Source organism: Uranotaenia lowii, chromosome 1, assembly GCF_029784155.1.
Source record: "Uranotaenia lowii strain MFRU-FL chromosome 1, ASM2978415v1, whole genome shotgun sequence".
NCBI classification, from domain to species: domain Eukaryota; kingdom Metazoa; phylum Arthropoda; class Insecta; order Diptera; family Culicidae; genus Uranotaenia; species Uranotaenia lowii.
In genome coordinates this window covers 209245303-209267668 of record NC_073691.1, presented here as the reverse complement: position 1 = coordinate 209267668, position 22366 = coordinate 209245303, and the positions used below count along the sequence as shown (strand labels likewise).

Here is a 22366-nt window from a genome sequence, read left to right as displayed (position 1 = left end):
AAAAAAAATTCTTTCAAAATTTCGTGGTAGCTGGACAACAAGTTGAGAAAATGGAGTGCTTCCTTGACGAGAACCTTGGCTAAGAGGAAGTGCAGACGCTGGCTCCGGATCGCCAGCAGTGGAAATCTTTCATTTCGACCCTAAGCTGCTGTCATTCTGAAGTGAAAAAGCATCACTTGTTTGGCAGCAGATCGTGGCCTAGAGGATAGCATCCTTGTCTTCTAAGCCAAGGGTCATGAGATCATATCCCGGTCGTGAAATAACCTGCACACATAGTATGATGAAGGTTGGCCGTTTCAGCATTAGTGCAATGCTACCTGGAAATACCTTGGAATTATACGCCTCAATGATGCAGCACATGCATGTGGATTGATCTTTTCAAGGGAACTTAGATTGCACTTGGTGGTTATCCTACCTATATAAAATATCTTATATAAAAAGGTGAATGCTTATGAAATTAAAAAAGTTACAGTGGTTGTATATATGAAACGACCGAGAAGTTCACGTAGAATTACTACAGCCTATCCCGAGTCAATGTGTTTTTCGTTTCAAATAAGCATTCTAGAATAAAGTATGTCGAATTTTTTAAAGGAACTTAACTTCGAAAAAAATCATTCATCCATAAATTGTCGTTTTAATAACTATTAATGGTCTAAATCGACCCATAAAGATAGTATGCAGCTTTTTCAACTGCATAACAAAAGGCGAATTAAATATAAGTATAAGCAGAAACAAGGCCGATGTCGTCGAAATTATGCGCCCGGCAGTTATGCAAATAATGTGATAAACACATGAGCTTTGTATCAAACGCTTGCGAGAAAAGCCTATAATGACTGCTTTGATCTAAACGCTTGACTCAGGGCAAAAGCTCTCAAACTGTTTTTAGTCTCATGCGTCTCGTTGGATTGGAATCAGTATCATGTTTTCATTTCCCTTAAGATCACATAGCAATCACTAGCTTAAACTGTTGCTTAAACACGAGATTCCCGAGGAAGCGTTAGATTGACCATGTTTTCATATCTACAAATAACAAAAAAAAGGCCCTTTTCAGGGCCAAAATCTTAAAGAGAGTTGCGATTGACTTTTCTTCTACTATAGGTGGATGACGAGTGCGTTGTGTTGGTGGTGCGTGATGGGTGGGTGGTGTGTGATGGGTGGGTGGTGTGTGATGTGTGTGATGGGTGGGTGGTGTGTGTGTGTGTGTGTGTGTGTGTGTGTGTGTGTGTGTGTGTGTGTGTGTGTGGTGTGTGTGTGTGTGTGTGTGTGTGTGTGTGTGTGTGTGTGTTTGTGTGTGTGTGTGTGTGTGTGTGTGTGTGTGTGTGTGTGTGTGTGTGTGTGTGTGTGTGTGTGTGTGTGTGTGTGTGTGTGTGTGTGTGTGTGTGTGTGTGTGTGTGTGTGTGTGTGTGTGTGTGTGTGTGTGTGTGTGTGTGTGTGTGTGTGTGTGTGTGTGTGTGTGTGTGTGTGTTTGTGTGTGTGTGTGTGTGTGTGTGTGTGTGTGTGTGTGTTGGGTTGGTGAGGTGGGTTAGTGAGGTTCTGAGCTGTCACAACACAACTTGCTTCCGCCGCTGTCGGTCAGCTCTGCTACTGCCCGTGTCACTAGTTTCAATTTCTCTGATACAATGAACCAAACCGTACGTTGACCCCTTGTTTTATACCTTTCGTAGGCTGGAAATAACAAAACTCATGAAGGGGCGGGGCGTCTAATTTTTTTTCCATTTTCGAATAGCCAATCTACGTTGAGCAGGCTTGGTATGTCTTTTAAGAGAGATGTCTTTGAAAGAGGCGTTTTTCGTGACGCGAGATCGGTTCGCGAATTTCAATTTGCCCCCCTATAGTGTTGCCGTAAGACGTAATTCTACGTCAAAAAGTAACTTTTACTTTCACCGAGGTGAAACTTACCTCACAACGAGGTAAAGTTTACATGAATCGAGCAGACAAAAAAGGTAGAATTCACCTAGAAAAAAAGGTAAATCAAAAAAGGTACTTCTACCTCTTGGAGGTAAAGCTAATCTCGTAGCGAGGTGAAGTTGACCTGGATTGCGCTGAATAAAACGGTACAATTCACCTCTAAATAAAGGTAAGTATTTTCCGAATCCGTTCATTGAGGTTATCTAAGTTGTTTTTCCATTCAGGAATAAGTTGCGCAATACGTGAAAATAGGAACAGAAAGGTAAATTTAGCATAAAATTTCACTTGGTTGTGCTATTTCTCATCCTAAAATTTCATTAAAGATTAGCATACTGAGCTACGAAGTGTTTTCCTCATCATTCAGGAACAGCCAACATTATCCCCCAGCTGGCCGGATGGGTGGAGGATTCAGCGGCCATGGTGGTGCTTCAGGAAACGGCTGTTTTATCATTCAGGAACAAGTTTTGCTTCGTGCCCAATATGTTAAAATCGGAACAGAACGTAAATGTTCTCTTAGATTTGCTGGTTCTCGTCACTTAACTTTTGTTACAGATTAGCCGACAGAGCTTCCAAGTGTTTTCCACGTCATTCCGGAACATCCCCCAGATATCATTCCGGAAAAACCTTGGGCTTGTGATATAGCTCAGTTGGCAAGTCTGTTGTCTCCTGAGCCGATGTCCGCGAGTTCGAGCCCAAGAGTAAACATCGAACACAGTTGTATCGGATAAGTTTTTCAATAACGATTCGCCAACTGCAACGTTGATAAAGTCGCGAATGCCATAAAGATGGTAAAACGACTATAATCGAAACAAAAAAAAAATCCGGAAAAACCGGACCTGACCGGAGAGCATGAATGTTAACGCAATGCAGAAGGATTCAGCGGCCATGGTGGCTCGGAAGAACGCGAAGAAGGTGACAAAACGAAGGAACAAAACGAAGATTACTGAGCCGAATTGTCACGAGCCTAGCGAAGAAAGTTGGCTCGGAGTTGGCTCAACAATAATTTTTTTAACACTAAACATACCGACACTTTGTATATACCTGTTCATACCGCGAGCGGCCAAATGACGGCAAACACATTTTTCGCTAAAACTCTCTTGTTTCTCAACAGGGGAGGAGGGGGTCTCCCAAACAAAAGACAAATGTTTGCATAACTCAAGAACCGATCAAGGAAATGGTACCAAACTTGGTATGATAGGGTATTTGGTTACGAGAAATGTTCCTAAAATAGATTGGTACCCCTCCAATGGGGAAATAGGAAGCGGGGAGGGGAGCTCCCATACAATTTTTCGCAAAATTCGAGAACTAATCAAGCAAACGGAACCAAATTTGGCATACGAGGGTATATGGGTAGGAACAATATTCTAAAGATGGTTTAAGACTGTGGAGATATAAACGGGGGAGGGGCCACCCATACAATTTTTTGCAATTAATCAAGCAAATGGAACCAAATTTCACAATGGTGGTTTTTTGGGTACGAGAAACATTTCTATGATTATTTGGAACGTCACCCTCTTCGATAGTCCTATCTGTCCTATCACTGCACTGGTATTATTTTCGAGTACGAGAAATGTTTTTTTTTTTGAGATCCCTCCCTCTTTCCAACGGAAAGAGGGGAAGAAGGAGGAAGATTTTTATACAATATTTAAGGATCACTCGAAAACTTATTGTTCAAATAAAATAGCAAGGGGTATTTGAGTAGAATTTTTTTTTCTATGATTATTTATGGCTTCTTCCTACTTTCACTGATTCAATAGGAAGGGAGAAGGGGAGCTCACATATATATTTTTTAATAACTCGAGAGCTAGATTCAAGACCTCATCAAACAAATTTTATAGGGGAGAGTATCAGGGCACGAGAAATGATTATATTGCTATTAAAAAAACCCTTCTCATCTTCCAGTGGAGGATAAGATAGGGGAAAAGGAGATCCGCACATTTTTTTTGTATAACTTGAGAAATTATCCAACAAATGGAACCAAATTTGATAGAAAAAGTATCCGAGTATAAAAAATGTTTGTATTTTTTTTTCAGAGAGAGATTCATACAGTACAAAGCCGGGAATGGGAGATGAATCGCATTTTTAAAACTATTTAAGCAATAGAAACCATATTTTACACGAGAGGTTTCTTTTCAAGATTCAAGACCTCTCCTTCCTTCAAAGGAGATACGGAAAAAGGAAAGTATAAATAGCTCGGAACTTTTCAAGTAAATGGAGCCATATGTGAAATGAGATGTTATTTGATTACGAAAAACGTTGTTATGGCAGTTCGTGAACCTTCCCCACATTGGAAGGGAGGGAGGAAAATGAAAACGAGTTCTTTATATTAATTATTGAAAAACTATTTCAGATCAAGTTAAAAAAATCATTTCAAAGAATCTTACCTTTTTAAATTTTTTTAAAATTTTGTAAAGCGGCCCACCACACTGACCCATTCCAAAAGGCCCCCTGGTAATGGACGCTTTCTGTTACCAGCATGCCTGACAGCAAAAAAGAATTATCAACAACAATTTAACGCGAGCAAAATTTACTCATGCGGAGAATTTAAAAAATAAATTACATTATGCGGAAAATGGTACGATACAATAAACTAAATTTATACATGAATCTCAGTGGAAAAAGATTTCCTTTTAGGAGATCCGTTTTAATAAACAAAAACAACAAAAATTTAACTGGAATTATTAAACCAACGCTTTACAAAAAATATATTTAAAAAAAAGTTTTACTACTAAAATAAAATTACCTTCTTTGTATTCCATTGAAAATTTAATGTGAAAACCTCTCATTGTAAAGGTATCGAATCTGCATTTATGATGAAATTTTTTTCACAGTTTATTGATTTTAAGAAGGTGTAGCAAAAACACCATAAATATCAATTTTTGAACGAATTTTGTTTGTGTTTCATTGAAGAAACCAACCAAACCAGCTTTCATTAACCTTTCAAATCAGAGATTGGGATAACGGTATATATTTTGCTAGGTGAATTCGAAAAGGGTGAAATTTACCTTTTTTCTAGGTGAATTAAAAAAGGTTTTTTGTTAAGTGAATGAAAAAAGGTAAATAATCACCTCGCGTCTCGGTAAATTTTACCTTTTTTATTTTCCTTTTTTATTCTCCTTAACAGGAAAAAAAAAGTTCAATAATACCGTATTCGTTTCCGTTCAATTTTACACCGGTGCACTACCGGTAGTGCAACTTTTTGCTGTCTTCGTGGCTGTTTTCATGATGAGTGGTGGACAATAATGTGAACGGTGGACATTCTGAAAATATTGTGCCCGCACCATCACTATAGTGAATTTTGACAGGTCGTGCTTCCCGATGTAATGTAAATTGTATGGAAGCGAAAACAAACATCAGCTGGTGATGGATTTGCACAGCTTGATGTTTACAGTTGGCACTATCGATTTCACATAACACCAACTAAAGGTGAGGGCAAAACTCGTTTTCACCCCGTGCCGAAAACGAATACGGTATAAATTTGCCGTAGGAGTTTGGTGCAGCAATTGAAGGAAGGAAATTGCAAAAAAATTAAGCTTAGTAAAAAACTGACGTACAATCTCAGATGAGTTTTTCAATCATTTTTTTTTATGACGAGCGTTGTTCAATGAATGTATAAGCAAAGAAGAACAGATTAACCCTTCCATAAAATGGAATCACGTTCCAGAAACCACCCACTTGCAGATAACGCATGGGGTCTGTTTTGTAGAATAAAACAGTTTTTTACGACACCAACGCGAAACTAGGGAATTTTGATACGCAATGTGAAACATAAATATACAATAAACCTCAAAGTAAATACAGAAATACAAGTATGTTCAGTTTTTTTAAAAAACATAAAATAATCAAATACATGGTAGTGTTTAGTGCACATTTGATATGAATTGAACCATTTTATTGATAACGAATTATTTTAGTCCGACTTAAGTCAAACAATTTACCATCTGACTGATTGATTTGCAACTAATTGACTTTAAACATTGAAAGTTCAAATCGAACAACCGTTGTCAAAACTGGGACGATAAATTTGATTTTCACTCGAAAACAGAATCATCAGACAATCGAATTGACAGATTTAGTTCACTTTACTGATTGCCATAAAACCAATCAATACAGATTCAATTACCTTCCATTGTATGATTACGTGCTCGTGTTTCGTCCGACGATTGTCTTACAAGGCACTGTCGAAAATCTAGTCTTGGAAGATGCTGCTGACTGTCAAGAGTCGTCGATTCTATTACATATTTCGCTCTGTCGACTGTTCAACGCCGAAATTGGGTTACGTGTCCAAATTTCAACCATCGACAGTAATGGTAACACTAAACCGTTCTGTGACATTTAGGACTAGACTAGAATCGAAATAAGAACTGCTCTTCCGCGGGGCCCAGGCACGAGACTCGCGAAGTGCATTCACTAACTATAATGTGCATAGATGTGAGGTGTCGATGGGATGGGTGGTGCACAAATCAGCCGGAGTCTCCATTTGAGCGGTTATATTTACAAACTATATGCAACGAAGCAGCTCTACCGGCGGCACGGTTATGCAAGCTGCCATCATGCTACAAATTTAGTAGATGCACATATTCTCGATCGCCGGCGCTATGCCTAGTACAGTTTGACGCATGCACTACCGCACCACATCCATCCCATCGATGCTGCAACGTCATAGGAGCATCATCATCAAAAAAACTTCTAGAGGCGAGCTTCAAACGAAACACATCCACCGACGACGATTGGCTTCTGTCGTTCGGTCGTTCCGGCTCATTCGGTATGGATCATCAGGTCTAATAATCGAGTTTCGGTTTCACGTCTCTGCTAACGACTTTTTTTGCCTCCTTCTTCAGTAGATTTAATGTCATGATGATGGGATGGCGAACGACGGACGCAAATTCGCAGCGGTAGCCCGTTCTACATTCTATACCACCGGATTCGATTTCATAAAGCCGGTGGTAACCGATAAAACTTTGATTGCATCAAAAATTAGGACGATAGTTGAGTGTAAAAATAAGTTCTGATAAGCCTTACGCGATACTCTGTGGAATAAAAGTATACTGTGATACAACCAAGCAACATTTTAACCCTCATCCGTCCCAGAAATGTTTAACCGTTACAGTCTCTGGAGTGTCAATTTAAAACTTTTTTAATTTTTTTGTGGTCATGATCTTAAATAATTTTAAAATAATATATATCTACAGTACCGTTCAATTCCTGAGATATTGAAGTTTTCATGGTAAGAGTCCAAAAAGTTCGATTTTCGTAGAACTACTATATCTCAGGTCACACAAATTTTAGAAAGCTCAAATTTTGTTATATAATAGCGTGATAGTTGATATATCTTACACAGAAAATTTGATCAAGAAATATCATCAGAGTAAAAAGTTATGGATGTTAAAAGTCGAAGTGACAGTGCGCGTGCTTCCAATTTCTATACAATTATGAACGGTACTGTATGTGCAACGTATAGCTTTTAACTTTAGCTTTCTTGGACACTAAGTAAATTTTTTAGCCATCCGTTGCTGATCTACGGTCGTTTTTCCGAAGCATGTTTTATCGGATTTTTTTCTTAGACTTTGAATAACGGAAAACTGAAGTGATATCTGAGAAACATATTTGGGTAAAATTACAAGGTTTCCAAAACCATAAATTTGGTTAAAATCGGTTGAGGAACAAGAGAGGTATAACGGTTATCACACTCAAGGTCTGATTGGGAATTTTTTTTCCGGGGCTTTCAGGGTGCGCCCATAAAAAAATTAATGATTAAAAATAAAAAATTTCAAGAATTCATTGAGGGTCCCCGAAGAAATTTTTTATTTGGATACACCCGAATAAAGTTACGAGCCGCCAAACCGTCTTTTAAATGTCATATTGACACTCAAGAGCGGATTAGGGTTAACTCACAATCCGAGATATTAACCAAACAGTAGCGCTACAAAGTGCTCCATACAAGAATTTTGAGAATTTGGGAAGCTTTTAGTAACAAACATATAATTAAAAGGGAATTAGCTCCGAATGATATTTTTTAATAATTATTGGGCAAAATTTTGTCATGAAAAGGTACTTGCAAGACACGCCGACAGAAATACATTCGATTTTTTTACAAAAATTTTCGAAAAATGTGCAAACAGCTTTCACATAAGAGCAGACATTCCTGAAGTGCATTTTTCATAAATGAAATACCACTCTTAAATAAAAAATCTAAATCGTTTAAATCTTCTTTCAGTACAAAAAACAACTCAAACACTCCATCGATTCCAGAAAAAAACCATCAAATTAGTTACTTTGGTTAACAGAAAACAGGATAAAATTCCAGTTTTTTCAACCAGGTTTTTTCCTTGTTAGAATGCTTTCCAAAACAGAACTTTCGTAAATTTAGCTTACAAATATCTAAAAACATTTTTTTTTTTGAATGAATGTTTTTGTGAAAATATCACATTTTTATTCTAAAAGTTTCAAAATACTTAGGTGTGTTTTCAATCGCAAGAAAAAGACCAGTTTTTGAAACTTAATTTATCGCTTAGTATCTATAAATTTTTTTTCAAAAAATATTTAAAACACTAGAAGGAGATCTAAAAGTTGATTCTACTTACTTTTTAAGATATCTCTGAAGTAAAAAGCCGTAGTAAAATGAGTTTTAAATTCATCGAAAATTTACACCCTTTTGTTTACCTTTTTTCCTAACTACAAAATGTCAAACATTTACCTGGCATCGCGGATAGTTTTATAAGGAAGGCGTAGGTTTTTCAAAGGAATTGAAAAGACGTCAATAGCTTTGAAGCTTATTTTGAAAAGACCATTGATGAAACCATAAATTGCATTCAAGAGGGCTTCAAATCAAGAATACAACTTTTATATACAACACTTCTTAAACTCAAGATAATTTACACCATTCGTAAACTTGGGTATTGAAGGCTGCTATAAAGCAAATCCAGTAGAGTTAACTTGGGTAATTATGAACACGGGATTATTCTGCATAAACGCCGAGAGCTCCGTTATTATATGACGGGTTTGATGATCGTAAGTTGCGGCAAACTCGAAGCAATCGACCATGTGCTCGCTCGGCTAAAATCCCGAGTCGATGGGTGACGATAGAGAAACGACTGAGAGATCAGTAATGAGCAAAAAACACATGGACTATTGATCGGTACTACACCGATCAGGAATTAATATAAGTTTGTGTTGTAATGTGTCTTATGTTTACTTGACACTGTAATTCATTTGATCGAAAACACCACTATCTGTATACGTACCTTAGGATAAGCATAACTCTCTCCCAACATGAATACTTTCTTCGAGAGAGTCAGACACAATAGTATGTAAGCCATTTTAATTGTTAGAATGGAATCTAGAGTAAAACGAATCGCACGGAATTTCGCTTCTTCCCTAATAAACTAAGTAAAGTCCAATCAAGCGACTTTTTAATCATTCCGAAAACGCGAATGATCATAAATCGATAATCTTGTGGAGTGGTCTATCGCGTAACTTCCCTATCAAGTGCAAACAAAATCTCCCCCCGAGCGGGTGAACAGCTGTTCTGCCAGCAAGAGTCGGCGACTTACCCCGAATTCCTGTGTTGGTTGATGCCGACGTCTGGAGACGGGAAGAAATCCCTCGAATACCGAACCCCCCCATCGGCCGAGCCCGAACAACTATCGATAGAAGATCCTCGACATGTAAACATACTGGAGCCTATTCCGTCACGTTTGCCGTGGTGTAATTAGATAACGCGCCGTTGTACTGAAGCCGAAATTACGGGTTCAAGTCCTGCCGGTGAGCCGTTGTATATTTTTCGAGAAATTTACGGCTTATGTTTTTATGTAACCTTCAACTTTGGACTGATGATGACGAATGACAATCTTCAAGCCATCTGCTAACAACATTCGACTCAGAAGATAGTTTCGCATGATGTGGATGTCAGCCTAAGGATTTAATCAACGCCTGAAGAAGGAGTTCTACAACAAGGTGATTTTTTTTTAATATTTTAAATTGCATACAAAACTGTTCATAACAAAAATATGCTCATACGCTTATGATCTTAGTTTTGTCATGTTCTTTCACGTGGAAAAGGAATCTTTGATAAAACATCAATAAGTCACACAAACGCAACTAATTTGCCAATCCCAGCATGTGGGGAATCGTGGGCCACATTTTGTGGGGTACCTTGGGCCACCTATATTTTTATGTTTGTATACACATTCAGAACTTAAAATACGTTTTTCCTATCTGTACAGTTTTTTTTTGCCAAATGAAGAGTTATGAAAAATGTTTTGTCCATCTTCCTATATAAGGAATTTTTCCAAAACGCTCGCGAGCCAGGTTTTTCAAACTTTTCGATTATACACAACTCTCTTTTTAATTTCTTCATCTAAAACAACTTAAAAATAACGAATTAAATTATGAAACTTCAGTTTTGGGTCAACTCATAAACTTTGCATGTTATTTGGTCAATTCGGATGGAAAGTGTAGTTCAGAATCCGCAATAAGCATGTTTTTGCAGATACGCCAAGAATATTAAATCAATCAGTTTTTTTATTAGGGTAGATATTCATTTGGAAAGTATATTCTTCAAACCTAATCGCTTGACTTCACTTGTCAATCGAAATTCAAAGCCGTAGCCAACCATTTTAATTATTCAATCTAATTGTGATTCGGTTGGTATCGATCATAATTTGTTGTATTGATCGAGTGCAACCGACATTAGTATGCAATAATGTACCCACGTTATAGTCACACGCGCTCTAACCCACCGTTAAAGATTTCCCTAGGCAAGGTTTTGCGGACCTTTAATTTTTGTTAATTTTTATTGTTCCTTTTCAAGTTGAAGGTTCACTCGCTTTACGCAAAGCCAATTAGTGTGTCTCCAAGTAGGGGAAAAAGCTCGAGCTGGCAATGACGTTAGTGCGGATACTTTGGCTGATGACTTCCTCCTTCTGTGGCTGTGGAAAGGAGCTTGGTAGTGAAAACACCAACGCTGCTCCGTTCTCTCATTTGGCAGGAAGAACATTCGTTTTTGCCATAGCTATCAATTTCTGATGCTAGTGCAGGATACCTAAGGTATAAGTAGGTATAACAAACTCTGAACGAAGTGCTGCCCCTGGCGCTGCTGCTGGCTGCGGTCGGTCGCTTCACTTTTCTCTCTAGACTTATCGATTTTTTGCCTACACGTTTTTTCTTCGTTCTCCCGCAGTTCACTGTCGTCGTGCCATAGGGAAAACGAGACATCTACTCGGAAGTACGGCGACTTTGGGACTTCCAGGACTGTTTTTGTGTTTTGCTAATTTAATATTATTGGTTTCTCTTAACGTAAAATATAGGAATATGTACCGTAAAATAATTTAAGGAGAAATCTTACCTGTGGACGAGAGTTTGGATCCGAATATTTACGAGGCTGGAACTTTACTCAGCAGAGTGTTTAATCCAAATGTGAATTGTACCAGCAACAAAACTGTCTTCTATCATTAATATTCCTTCTCATAAGACCCGGTAGAAGCCAACTGAAGCGCACGTTTCTGCCTATGGTAGTAATTTTTTGGCCCCCATGCCCATCATCGTTTTGCGATGTTGCTTCATAAGGAACACTACCTACTAATGGTGGAAGCTTCTTCACTGCGTTATAGGCACCAGAATCGCATTATTTATGATGATGCACCTTTCCTTTTGCAACAGCATATCGCTTGTGCCGTGTGCTCTTCATCTGCTGCGATGCTCGTCTTCGACTGGCTCAACTCGAGAGCGCGAACAAAACCGGATTGGATTACGACGAAGCCCTTTCACGAACAAAAAACAATTTAGCCCTTTTTGCACTTTACTTCCTCCTTAACCTTCTTCGGTTTCTTTCTCTCCCGTTAATTTTTTTCACTTCTTGTCTCGGTTCTTCGCGACTGGCGCTTACACTTCAATGGAACTCATTTTTCTTCTGCGCTTTTCTTCGATTTTCCGCAGTGATCTCGAGAAGGTAACTTTCACACCCTTATTTCCTGTGAATTTTAGATCATAGAAAAAAAACATGAATACCTATCGCTGCATCACCATTTTCCCGTTTGTTGTTACATTATGATTGATTACAAAACAATGAAATTTTTCAAACAGTTTTGTAGACCCGGAACGAAAACACCAACACACACGCCCAATTTTATCGGATTTTTTCCTCGCCTACTTCTTTCCATTCACGCAATTTGCAAAACGAAGGGCAGCTCCCAAACTTCCCAAACGATCTGAAGGCAATCTCCCTTATAACCAAACCATTCGCTTCCCAATCAATCACATATAGGGGAAGAGTGGTGACGCTGGGGGTAATGAAAAAAAAGCAATTTTTTTGATTTTGGAAAGATTTTTCACTTTCTCATAGCATCGGGAGTCAATTTCCACCGGTTCAGTACTGGAATCGATGCTCTTACGTCATCGGACTACCGACGGAACGGAAACCGTGCTAAATGGGTTACATTTGCCACAGAACAGTACCTTCTTTGAGGAAAGAAAAAAAAAACAGCACTTCCCACACAGAACACACGACAACGGACCGCGACACTCTTTCACGTTTCTTCGATGGCTACTCGTGGACTAAAATGGATTTTCTTTCGCTCGCTCTGCGGAGAAGATGAAAATTTTCTACTATAGGGTAATTGTACGTTTGCTTCGGACAGATGAGTTTATAAATATAAATTTCTAGAGTTTTTTTTGATTAGGTCGTATGAGCCACCTGGTGTGTTTCGAGAAAATCTATGTTGAAGTTTTGTAACACATTTTCAATTCTAGTATTTAAAGTACCGATCATAATTGTTTGAAAATTTTGCATGCGTTGCAAAAATAGATGAGAAACATCCTTGGACATTCGATTCAGGCATAAGTTCAGTTGTTTGAGGAAACAGGCACATGCGACCTTTTGCATAACGGCTTTGGCGTTAACGTCCTTTTGTAAATTGATTAATTTTACTTTAAAATCTGACTTATTTTATCCTCAACTTCGTTAGTTCCTGCTTAATTACTTAAGTACTTAAGTTCTAATGTTATGATACTCTTCTGCAGAGTGTATCAGAGCAGAGTGCAGTTATTTGCAAGTGATTTGGAGTTATTCTTAAAGTGAAAACTTGCTATAAGCACCTTGAAAAAAAGCACAAAAGGAAGTGGACTTACCTCTGAATCCTTGGAGTGTTGTTTGAATCCCCGCGGGTGATATGCGCTCTACAGGGTCGGGTATTCTGACTCACACGGCAGTTGTGAATAGGACCATTTTTTATCTCTACTTCTGCTCCACTGGATCACTCCTCGCCACCTTTGCAGCAACACGGCTGTGATACTTTAGAATCCTATCCAGAAACCACCCAGCACAGAGTAACAGCACCGACCGAACACATCCACTGTTGTATGACGAATGAGAACACGAACGACAGCCGAATGGGAGCGCGCTATGAGGAAAGCGACTTTGTCGACTAGCCGTTATAAGCAGTGTTGCCTATTGTCCAGATAAGTCGGCCGCGGCTGCGTCCGACCTCACAACGGCATTCCTAAAAACCACTCTTACAAACTATTTATGTTCAAATTACAAACTCTTCATCATTCTGAAACTCGAATTTTGTCAAAATGCAGAACGTCGCAAAAACCAAAACAACGAGCTGTTATCTTGGGTCCTTTTGTTGCACGGCAATCCAGTGATGCGCAAAACGTCGTTTAAACCAAATTGCACACAAATTAGAAAAAGTAATCATACGTCCAAAATTCAAATAATTTTTTCAAAGTTGTTTATTTATCAAATGAAACCAAAGTTTTACTTAACAAAGAATTCATGTTTAATATTCGTTTACATACAGCAGCTCAATTTGGTCTATATTGGTTCATACGACCTAATCAAAACAAACTCTAGATTTAAAAAACTCTTCAATTCATTACAAACGACCAATTTGTTTCAATTAAACTTTATTTTTTCAGCATTTTTGAATTGTTTTAGATTACTATTAAGGTCCAACGAACTAATTTTAATTAGAAACGCTACTTTTTCTATTTGACTATTCAGCTAAACATTGCTGGTGCTACCCTTCAGCGACTCACAACAAAAACGTTCAAAATGTCAAAAACTCAAAACATTCGCGGCCAGTGTTGCCAATTGAGAACTTATCGAGCTTTTTGACCACCCTGTTATCAAGTTCGCCGATTTCGCCGCTCGCGCGAGAGCGTTTTTTTACCACAGTTGATAGTGCGGTTTGTTTACAAACCATTTTCAAATCCGTGCGCCCCGCGACGCGATAAACAGTTAGAATTTTAGTATTTTTCACGGTAAAAGTTCCGGTGTTTCGTTTATAATAATCGAAATTAGTGAACAGCACAATGGGTGGTTGTCGGTGTACTTTTCGCACTTGCGAAAACAGTACCGCTAGCAAGCCGGGGATGCACTTCTTTCACTTTCCCATTCGCGACTGGCCCCGGTTGGAGACCTGGGCCAACTATGCTGAAAAGCCCGAGTTTAAGGAGCTGCCAATGGCCAAGCTAAAGAACAAGGTGGTCTGCCAGGAGCACTTTCACAGCCGAATGTTCATGAATTATCTCCGTGAGAGCCTAACCAAATCGGCAGTGCCGACGCTGGAACCACTCAACGATGGTCAGGTGCTGGATCTAGAGACAAACGAGATTGGCCTGCGTGAGGAATGGATTGAAATTCAAGAAGATTCATTGACGTCGGGCCAGAAAGAGCAGGATGCAATGCTGGTGCCGGTCAGTGAGGACAACAGTCGAATGGAGGTAACCATATGAAAAAATATATTCAACAAAATAAGTACTGATGTTCCCACTTTTTCAGATCAAATTTGTCAAAAACGATAATAGTCCTAAAGCGTCGCGCCCCGTCCATCCGGTAATATTAAACGCAGTCCCAGTATCTGCTGAAAATACCCCAGCGAAATCTACGCCTACGACCACTTTTCTTCGACGGGTAGTAGTGAAGCGGAAAAAAGGCGTCATTCAAGAAACTCCTTCCCAAGTGAAGATCCTGAAAATTCAAAAACTAGAATCACCAACTGCTTCCAAATCCGTATCCATTTTAAAAGATACGGATTCGGTTCCGCAGCCACAGCAGGAAGAATGCATTGATGTCGAGGATCATCAGCCAACGGTCTGTGTGATTCCCACTTCGTCGACAGATATTGGCCCGGAGGTTTCAGCACCGGCCCCGGCCACCGTTGTTCAAATTCAAGAAGTACCTACTCCATTTTCGGATCCCATTTATTTGGAAAAGGTCGATAGGAACACAGCTCAGATAGAGGACTTGAAAAAGCTCTTAACGGATGTGTTAAATCGACCAGTTCCCAGCCCGAAAGTTATAAAGGTACCGGTTCCAACTTTGGTACCGGCCCCGTCCACGCCTTCAGCAGGGGACTGTTGCGATCCGAAGGTAGCAGAGAAAGGTCCACACATGAACAAGGTGCAACTGTTTAACGGTATCAAGCGATACCTAAATCCGATGATGGTGGCCTTGCTGCGGATGGAAATGTTTGGTGGATCGTCCGCACGCCAGTGGAAACCAGACGAGAAAACGTTCTCCGTAGAGTTGATGGAACTGGGGGAGAATGTTTACGATCATTTCACCGACGAATTTCGCTTTCGGTTACCCGGTAAGAGTGACGTCAAGAAATGGAAGGAACAGGAACTGGATGACGATGACGCTTCATAAAATCTGACTATGGTAAGTGATTTACCGTTATGTATTTTCTCATTCAATAAATTTTTAGCGACAGATTGAACAAAAGAGTTTAAAATGCTGTTGTGGTATCTCACAAATCGATTAGGAAACGATTTTAAGATGATTAAAAGATATATTAACATAACTTTACTGTGGGACAAGCAGTTTTCTCTAGCGGATTAGCATATTCCAAATTTGTACTCCACTCGGTGTACGTAGGTTTCGCCGGGTGTCAAAATAGAGTTAGGGAAGTTGTCATGGTTCATGGCATCTGGGTAATTTTGGGTTTCCAAACAGAACGCTCCGTGTTTGAAGTATCGTGCGCCTCCTTTGCCCCTGATCGGTGGATTTTGAGACATAGCTGGGACCACCGGTTCCAAGTGGGTCACCTCGTAATAATCTTCGGCATTTGTTGGACGAGGGCGAATCTGAAGGATAAATTTTGTTAAATACTCTATGGATACCACTTCAATCAAACCTACGTACATTACGATTTGGATCTGGCATAAAGTTGCTAGTGTACAGCTGAACGCCAGGTTGATCAGTGTAAACTTCCAGCACTCGGCCTGATTGAGGGTGAACAACCCGCGCAGTGAATGTCATACCCTGTTGGGTACCTTTTGTGATGCAGAAATTGTTATCAAAACCTTCTCCTGCAGCACGAGACATAGCTGGACCAAGCTCTCGGGGAATGCGTAAATCGTAAGCTGTGCCACCAACGCAAAGGAAATTACCAGTTGGAATTGAATCCTCATCCGTTTCTGTAATCCTATCAGCGTTTACCGATATGATGTGGCGGTAGATTTCTTCGTAACCTTTGCTCTGAAATAAGTTGAACGTTACTTAATCTTCAGAGAAAGCATATTGAATCCACTTACATGTCCGGCAAGATTAAAATAAGAATGATTCGTTAAATTTATCGGCGTCGGAGCACTGGATGTAGCTCGGAATGTGCAAGTGAATCTATTATCACGCTTCAGTTCATAAGTGACGGATGCTATTACTGTTCCCGGATATCCTTCATGCCCATCCGGATTGGTGTGAGATAAAGTTACAACCGTACCTTGAACGTGGCCATGCCAATTGAATTTATCAAACCCAATTTTGCCTCCGTGTAACTGATGACGATTTTCGTAGTTTTTCGTAACATTGTACTCCACACCATCGATTGTAAATTTACCGCCACCAATCCTATTGGCCACTCTGCCTACGGTTGCTCCAAAGTAGGGATTATTTGCTGTTTGGTATCCTGGAATATCGTCGAAACCAAGAACAACATCCTCCAGAGTACCATCCTTTGCAGGGACCTTCATCACAGTTATGATTGCACCGTACGATATGACCTGTACCATCATACCCGATTCATTAGCCCAGGTGTAACGTTTAACAGGTTGAACCTCCCCAGTCAGGGGATCCTTTACTACTCCAAAGCCATCCACGGTCAAGGTCACAGCGTCTGCCTCCGAATGCTGAGCGCCGTCCATAGTTTTCACCGTCAAAACACTGGACTCTTTGGTCCCTTCGAGAGACATGCCCTCCGGCTGTCCCCCGGAGGACAATGTGATTGATTGACTCATAACTTAGATTTTGCTTCAATACAATTTGAAAAAAACAGTAGGTAGGTAAATTTGATTGAACTTCAACAGACAGTTGTAAATTTTGTGGATCACTAGATTCGACCGTCGATCAACAACTTGCGCCGCAATCTTGCCCTGGAATAGTTGTTATAAAATCGATGAACCGAACTTATATTAAACCTTATCTGGGAAGCACTGTAAACACAACACTCACTTTATTGTCTTGCTTGACCAACCCAAAGTCGACCCGTTATCAGCCCTCTTCAGTTGGTCTGCGGCAGGTTCGCTTGTGTGGGTAGCGCTTAACTGTTTACAGTGGCTTCACAATTATGTGATTTGTTTAGTTGGAATTGAACCTTGTTTAAATTCATTATCTATTGTATTTAAAAAATTTATTTTATTTAACTTTTGGGTTGTTTATTTAAATGAAAGTACAATCTTTATGTTTACGGCGTGTTCGTAAATTGATTTTTTCTATCGAAGTGATTTTTTTTATCGATGCTGGCGTTCGTAAATTCCAAACAAACGTATGCAAAAGCATATGGAAAGTGATTTGACATCTACCAAACAAATCAATCGACTGATGCATCACCCAAAAAAATCAATTTACGAACGCGCCGTTATTAGAGGGAAATAAGCCGATATGAGTTGGATGGAATCCATCTCATATACAGGTAAAGACCCTCTTCTTTAACATCAACAGGTTACAATTTTAATCCAAATGATACGTGGAGAAAAATATGATGATAACTGAAAAAGAGGAACAATTAATTTTGATAGTTAATTCGAAATAGTGTAATTACTGTACGCAGTCGAGGGAGCCGCCACTTTCATGCCACATAATGGTAGCATACAAGTCGCATGTGCTGTATCTAAATTTTAATGAAAACCGTTAGTCACCACAAACTCCGATGTTGTTATACCCCAATTTTTAATTTTTTTGAATATTTCACAACCTTGATCATTAAAATCAAACTTTTTAGAATATGTCATTTAAGCAATTTTATCCATCGCCAGCGCATATAGAAAAAGTCATTGCTTCTCTTATCAGCGCTTGATTGTTAGGTAATTGAATCGTTGAAGTGCGTTTGCTGCGGTTTTATACTACCTACCTACATATCTCCAACCATGTTTGCATCGACCCGAACCCCTCCACAGGAAGCACTAGGGATCTCCTTTGACTCCTGTGGTTTTGAGGGCCATAACCTTGACAAATTTCCTTTTTTTTTATATATATTTTAGACTTAATTTTGTTTCGTTCGCTATTCATTCTTTTTTTTTTTTTTTTCTCCTTAACTATTTATTGGCTTTACCTCTAATTACATAACCGGCCAAGTGTTGTTAAAAAAAAAAAAAAGTTTTAAACATCTATGTTACATGTTACAATAAAATCGGCTATCACTTTATATAAACCAAAATCTTTGTGTTTCAGAATAATTTCTAAATCCGGAACCATACGTTTGTCAATTAAGCTTCTCCAGAGTGGTCTACGATGTGTTTCATACAGGCTGCATAGGAAAATAATGTGGTTTGGATCTGCTAAGTCTTCACCACACGTACAAGTTGCATCTGCGATGATGTTATTCCGAGCTAGATGAGCGGGAATCCTGGAATGGTTCGTGATCAGTTTGGAAAGGATAACAATCTGCCTTCTATTCATATCCGACGAGTAGAACCATGGTTGTAACGTAACTCGTGAACGAATTGCAAAGCAAAAGCGCCCTTTGTTTCCAGTATTCCAAGCATGTTGCCAGGATTGCAAAGCCATTTGTCGTGCAGGATATATAATATCGAAGGTTGTGAATTGATAGTCTCCTGGAGATCCATCGATGCAAGCCAATTTTGCCTCCTGATCAGCTGATTCATTGATGGATATACCTCGATGAGATGGTACCCATAGAAAATGAATCTGAGAACCCAACAATTCTATTTGCTGGATGGCTTCTTTAATTTCGTACCACGCTACAGGATTCGGAAGTTTTATGGTTTTTCTTTGAAGACTTGAAAGACAACTTAAACTGTCTGACACAACTACATATTCACCGGTAGGCGAATGAAGAATGTTTTTCACAGCTTCTCTGATAGCAAGTAGTTCAGCCATATAAATCGACGATTGTGCTGGAATTTTGATTCTGGCAATTCGATCACCAAAATGATTCACCACTGCAAAACCAGTTCCAGTAATATCCTTTGAACCATCAGTTGCAAGATAGTTTGCGTTGCTGTACTTTTCTCCCAAGTATCTGGATACTATCTCCGAGGTGGATTCTTCATGAGGTTCCGCTAGCAATCTTCGAACCGTTGTATCAACCGAAATATTCATTTTCCGCACATCTGAGTCAAACAAAAAGCACGGAAGATTGCATAGAGTTGTGATTGGAAAGAAACTGTTGTGCTGCATGATTGCTCTATGGAGACCATTGATTACATTTCCAGAGCTTAAAACGGGAACCACGTATTGTTGGTTCCAGCTTGCCAAGGAAGCTCTTCGATTGACAAACCGCATAATCATCATCTCTCTTCTATTTCTAAGAGGCATCAAACCTGCAACAACTTCAAGTGAGCCCGTGTGTGTTGTTTTTGTGGATCCCAAGCATGTACGAATAGCAGCCCACTGGATTCTGTCCAAAATTAGTGCATCTTTTTGGGTGATGTCATTCATGAAAATACAGCCGTAATCTAATATCGATCGGATACAGGTTTTAAAGATGGTTATCATGGATGAAGGGTGTGCTCCCCAATATTGCCCAGAAATGCTTCGTAGAAAGTTCAAATATGGGGTAACTCGTTTCTTGATTTCTTGAATGTGGCAGGACCATGACATGTTTCTTGTGAAATGCATGCCAAGAAGTTTCAAGGATCTGACGTATTGTACTGTGTTTCCTTCAATACGAATTTCAGGTGGCAGTTCATTCTGATTTCTCGAAATAAGTAAGCATTTACACTTTGCAGGAGATAACTCTAAACCCAAACCTTTAATTTGGACAGCAAAAGAATTAACAGCTGTTTGCAGTCTTCCACAGCTTTGATTGAGTGATGATCCTCGGACAGCGAGGGTTGTATCATCAGCGTAATTAATTGTGATTACTCCAGCAGGAACAGATTGTATTGCGCGGCTAATCACAACGTTAAAACATATTGGGCTGAGTGGGGAGCCTTGAGGCAAACCTTTCCATGTTGTTCGAGAGATGGTTTGAGAATCAGTACAAGCATGAAGAATTCTTTCCTCAAACAGAAAGAAAATGCTACTCACAATGCATTCTGGCACAGTCATGGCTCTAAGTTCACTTATAAGAATATCGATTTCCACATTGTCATAGGCACTTTTTATGTCTAAGCTGCATAGGACAATATGTTCCATTCTCGTCAAAGCATCAGAAGCATTGTCGACCAATGGTAGAAGGGCATCCATCGTTCCACGACCCTTTCTAAAACCATTGATTTGGTCTGGGAATAACAAATTGCTTTCTATATAATGCTCCAGTCTATCTTTGACAATCAATTCGTAGATTTTGCGAAAACAAGACGCCAGTGCAATCGGACGAATGTTATTAACTGAATTAGGTTGTTGTCCAGACTTGGGAATAGCTACTATTTTGTAGGTTTTCCAAATAGTAGGAATACAACCGGTGTTGAAAATATGATTGTATATCAAAAGAAGTTGACGCTCAGCTATTACAGGTAACTTCGCAATTACGGAATATGGAATACCATCTACGCCAGGACTAGAATCCTTCCCAGTCTTCAAAACTGCTTTCATGTCATTCAGAGAGATACGAGTTGTTGATGGATCGCAACATATACAGCTTTGAAATACCGGGGTTGGTTTCCTAGCTGTTGCGGGCGCTAATTTCTCCATTAGTTGATTAATGACATTTTCGGGTATGCACTGATTACTGTTCGAACTACTGCGACCAGTAAATCTTCTGGCCATTCTCCAGAGCGTGGTTAAAGTAGTGCCGCTGTCACAGGAATCACAAAACGTTCTCCAACTTTTGGACTTTTTTTCCTTTACCATAGTTCTAAAATCACGTTCAGCTTTTGCATACATTTCATACGCTTCAGCTGAAAGCACACGTTTCCATATACGAAAGGCATTTCTCGTCACACGTTTTGCCTCTGACAACTCATCGTCCCAGTAAGGCTGTGGAATTCTGTTCTCCAGCAGAGGTCTCCTTTCAGGTGTAGATTGAAGAAGAGCTCGCCAGATTTTATCGAAAAAGATGTCGAACGATGGTGGTGTTGGCATATCGATCATTTCGGATTCAACAACTTCGGCAAAGTTCTCCCAGTTTGTTTTTCGAATGTTGATTCCCGTATGCGATTCTGATGTTCCTGTTGCGTTCCATTGGACCACTATTGGGAAGTGATCGCTTCCGTTTGGATCGTCTAAAACTTGCCAGTCAAAGCACAAACTAAGATCTGATGAAACAAGCGTGATATCGATAGCGCCCCACGACCTGTTAACATCATACCTAGTTGGCTGACCGTTGTTTAGAACCACTAGGTTTGCTGCTTCAATTGCCTCGTACAACCGATGACCACGTGTATTCTCGCTTTCACCTCCCCAGAGGTGATGCTTGGCGTTGAAATCTCCTCCGATGATACAGGGTTTTGGGACCGATAGCAAAAACTGTTCAAGATGCTCCGCCGAAACATCAGATTGAGGGTGAATGTAAATGGATACAACAGTTATAATTCCTATGCTACTCCGAAGCTGGCATGCAACGTGTTGCAAAGTTCTACGTGGTGAGATTTCATAAGCGATTGGTCGGAAATCAGATCGAACTGCAAGTGCAACACCCATAGAATTTCGTCGGTAATCTTTGCGGAAAATGGAATAGTGTGGAAGATTGAAGTGTAAGGAGCGATCGAGGTGTGTTTCGCTGAGTAATATGATGTTACTCTCGTAGGTGTTAATCAAATTTACTAACGTTGGTCGTTTACTAATTAGACCTCTGCAGTTCCATTGTAAACATCGAAGCTGTGTGGTGTTTTGTGCATTGCTCTATGTGAGAGTTATCATAAACGCAATTCACCCAAGTAGTTGCGTATTTTTCCGTTTAAAATAGCCCCAATTTGTGGAAGTACCTTATCCTGAATTTTTGCGATTTGTTCCAAGTCTGCTTCGTCAATTTCCATAGCCTTCAGAACGATCTCGATGACCTCTTCAGATTCGATGTTTGATTGGATCGATTCGCAAACCCCTTCCGAAATA

General features: G+C 39.6%; 3 protein-coding genes across 6 annotated transcripts in view; 1 reads left to right on the top strand and 2 right to left on the bottom strand.

The window, feature by feature from the left end:
• The window catches only part of LOC129746377 (ankyrin repeat domain-containing protein 50-like), a 28396-nt gene extending 15186 nt beyond the window's left edge, over positions 1 to 13210 (bottom strand). The window contains exons 1-2 of one of the 4 annotated variants that reach the window (XM_055740013.1): positions 12364 to 12459; positions 11255 to 11879 (exon numbers count right to left, since the gene is read on the bottom strand). The gene's annotated coding sequence lies outside the window, so the exon portion shown is untranslated. Of the gene's footprint in view, positions 1 to 11254; positions 12460 to 13035 lie in introns of those variants that run through there. The other 3 variants (XM_055740029.1, XM_055740037.1, XM_055740022.1) reach the window with 3 other exon arrangements.
• An 888-nt stretch (positions 13211 to 14098) lies between these two features.
• On the top strand, positions 14099 to 15626 carry LOC129746370 (uncharacterized). The gene is made up of 2 exons (XM_055740002.1): positions 14099 to 14634; positions 14693 to 15626. Exons 1-2 carry the CDS (start codon positions 14224 to 14226, stop codon positions 15560 to 15562), a joined length of 1281 nt encoding a protein of 426 aa, XP_055595977.1. The 5' UTR covers positions 14099 to 14223; the 3' UTR covers positions 15563 to 15626.
• Positions 15627 to 15695: 69 nt separating this feature from the next.
• LOC129746362 (galactose mutarotase-like) lies at positions 15696 to 17404 on the bottom strand. The gene is made up of 3 exons (XM_055739989.1): positions 16450 to 17404; positions 16058 to 16393; positions 15696 to 15999 (listed from the first exon to the last, which is right to left on the bottom strand). The coding sequence occupies exons 1-3, from the start codon at positions 17146 to 17148 to the stop codon at positions 15751 to 15753; spliced, it is 1284 nt and encodes a 427-aa protein (XP_055595964.1). The 5' UTR covers positions 17149 to 17404; the 3' UTR covers positions 15696 to 15750.
• Positions 17405 to 22366: the final 4962 nt, after the last annotated feature.

What these genes read in the sequence shown, in the direction of transcription:
- LOC129746370 (XM_055740002.1), top strand. Translation starts at nt 14,224, where the DNA reads ATGGGTGGTTGTCGGTGTACTTTTCGCACTTGCGAAAACAGTACCGCT. An exon ending in AGGACAACAGTCGAATGGAG is followed by an intron (nt 14,635 to 14,692) that starts GTAACCATATGA and finishes CCACTTTTTCAG; the next exon opens with ATCAAATTTGTCAAAAACGA.
- LOC129746362 (XM_055739989.1), bottom strand. Translation starts at nt 17,148, where the DNA reads ATGAGTCAATCAATCACATTGTCCTCCGGGGGACAGCCGGAGGGCATG. An exon ending in ATTTTAATCTTGCCGGACAT is followed by an intron (nt 16,394 to 16,449) that starts GTAAGTGGATTC and finishes AACTTATTTCAG; the next exon opens with AGCAAAGGTTACGAAGAAAT. An exon ending in TGCCAGATCCAAATCGTAAT is followed by an intron (nt 16,000 to 16,057) that starts GTACGTAGGTTT and finishes TTTATCCTTCAG; the next exon opens with ATTCGCCCTCGTCCAACAAA.